Raw genomic sequence first — 2,500 nt, 5'->3', positions numbered from 1 at the left:
ACAAAAATTTAACATACTTCGTCGTTGAATTCTGTGTCATTTCGCTCTCGATAAGCGAACTAATGCTTGAAATTCGCTTGGAAAGCATGCAACAAACTGAACTTCGACTGAAATGTTTTATTATCACAGGCGGCAGATAGAAAGTGTCGCCGATTGTCTCGCCTAAAAAACAGCTCAGATCATGCATGTCACGCAACACGTGGCAATCTCAAGCTGGACGTAATGGTTGACAAAATGAAATCATTCGACTACAAAAACCCGAAAATAACGGCTTACCTTGAAATTTAAAGGGGCTAGGTCACGCTATTTTAGGTAATTTTGTTTAATTTTTTTAATTATGAGCTCTAAACGTCATATTGGCAGAGCAAGAGTCTTTCATTTGCAAAATCACGGCCACATAACAACTGAGAATGATTTTCAAGCTTTGTAAATGACATTTTGATATAGACTGATATAAATTTGAAAAAAGGTGGGCCAACGTTTTTCAAATTTACCCAAACTCAATTCATTTCAATCCTCTCCAGTTTTGTCCATCCATGTCCCTTCTTGGCTTCCCTGTGTTTTGTTAGAGTTCTTCTATAGTTTTGAACAGTTATTTTGATATTTTAGTTAATTCTATGACCATTCGATCAGTGCTGAAAATGCCTAAAATAGCGTGACCTAGCCCCTTTAAGGAACTCGAACATTTCTCCGTTGTGAGAAATGGGAATGTTCAATTTCCTTATAAAATACGCCGTTCGTATGTTTTTCCAGGCGTTTGTAATTTGCATAAATATTCTGTTTTGTTTCTGCGTCCAATTGGACCCTTTGTTCCATATTCTATGCGTCCAAAAGGAAAACGAGTGCGTCCCAGGACGCAATAACTCACTCTGGATACATCTCTGTTAAAGCATGATAATTAGTTGATCATTTTTTTGTTTTTTCTTTGTGTCACAAAGTGGTAGCACCAGCGAAACAGTGGCTAATGAAACATCAACTAAGATTCAAACAGAGACGCCTCTTTCTGCACCTGAAACAAAACCCATCGTGCCGGCAACTCTGTTTGGTAGGTGACATGGTACAGTATTCTTTCTAAACATGGTTTTCATTAACGGCCTTGAATGCAATGAACACAATTAGACTGCAATGGCCTTGCTCTCACAAGTGTCCTATAAGTAAGTGCAGAAGCACATGACGTTGAAGCGTGTAAGAGTTGAAGCGTTGTTCCGACTTGGAACAAAGTCGGGATTTTAGGACACCAATTTTATGCCCAAATATGGACAAAAATAAGATCGAGGCTGCACGCGCGGGAAAATGCGCGAGCTGCGTTATATCCAAATAAGGAAATTTTTAAACTCAAAAAACACCCCAGCTCTGAACCAGAGTTAAAACGCTTCAAGGTAATGAGCTTGTGGTAAGTGGCATAGCTCCTGAACCAGTAAAGAAGGGCCGCGGGTTCCTGCCCTATTTCTCAGCTCCACTTTCTGATAAATTTGTAATTTCAAATTGTCTTCTTTTTTTTTTGACTGACGTAGTGGTTTTATCTGGAGCCAAGGTACTTTGAAAATTTAGTGTTTCCGCAACGTAGTTCGCCAAATTATTTTTATCTTCATCACTCGCCTTCTTTTGTAAAGTCGTTAGACAATGTCGCTTCCCGTACAGCCACCTGAACAGAACTTAAACCGCACCTCTTCCCTGGTAAATAGGGCATGTACTTTAAAGTACCAACCGTAAATAGACAACTGGTCTGCCTCCATCAGATGAGATTCAGTAGATTTCTATCATATGTTTCGTTGGCCATGGAAAGCTCCTAAGGGGATAGTAAATTAAGTGCACTAATCCTGAATTGTTTGCACATGCTTTCTATTGTTTAACTTTGCACAGGTAGCCGAATTAATCGTTATTACTATTCCACTATTACGCCATTTTACCATATTTGGTCAAGAAAATGCGAAAAATGTGAGACGGTAATAGTATACACTGTAGTACGTCCCGGTTTGACCGGTTTAGAACAGAGCAAATACGGACGGAACGGGAGTTCTTCAATGAAAGAAGTTGTTTTCAACACGATACAAAACCTGAGAATTTAGCTTGGCATCGCTTGTCACTCGTCGTTTCGTTTATACAATCAAATGTAGGACATTTGGCTAGCTTTCTGTGCTGTTTACATCGTTCGCAAGCGCCCTCAAGGACAGAGTTTGGATTTATTTTAGAAACACTCTAACCAAATAAAATTGAAGCAAAGTAACACCTTTTTGTAGTGGAATAATAAATCTCTTATTCGATGGTTTAACATAATACTCGCGGACATTTTGCTCATTTTGCTCGCAAAATATCCGCGCGTATTATGTTTAACCATCGAATAAAATGTATGTATTTATCGTTCTTTTGAATTCAGAGTGTCTCGCACTGTACAGTTACACTGGAGAGGTTGGTGACCTGAGCTTCAAAGAAGGAGATACAATCAAAGTTTACAAAGATGAGGGTGAATGGTGGGAAGGAATCTGTAATGGACAACAAG

At 39.0% G+C, this 2,500-nt stretch overlaps 1 protein-coding gene across 4 annotated transcripts in view; it reads left to right on the top strand.

The window, feature by feature from the left end:
* Window positions 1-2,500, top strand: part of LOC137996962 (intersectin-1-like) — a 71,640-nt gene that overhangs the window by 32,249 nt on the left and 36,891 nt on the right. For 2 of the 4 annotated variants that reach the window (XM_068842622.1, XM_068842621.1), the window contains 2 exons: window positions 945-1,045; window positions 2,378-2,500. The exon at window positions 2,378-2,500 is cut by the window's right edge and continues 41 nt beyond it. In XM_068842622.1, the coding sequence (XP_068698723.1) occupies window positions 945-1,045; window positions 2,378-2,500 (224 nt within the window). Of the gene's footprint in view, window positions 1-938; window positions 1,046-2,377 lie in introns of all 4 variants that reach the window. The other 2 variants (XM_068842620.1, XM_068842619.1) reach the window with 1 other exon arrangement.

This window comes from Montipora foliosa, chromosome 3 (genome assembly GCF_036669935.1).
Source record: "Montipora foliosa isolate CH-2021 chromosome 3, ASM3666993v2, whole genome shotgun sequence".
Classification (NCBI taxonomy): Eukaryota; Metazoa; Cnidaria; class Anthozoa; order Scleractinia; family Acroporidae; genus Montipora; species Montipora foliosa.
This window is presented reverse-complemented; position numbering and strand designations above follow the sequence as displayed.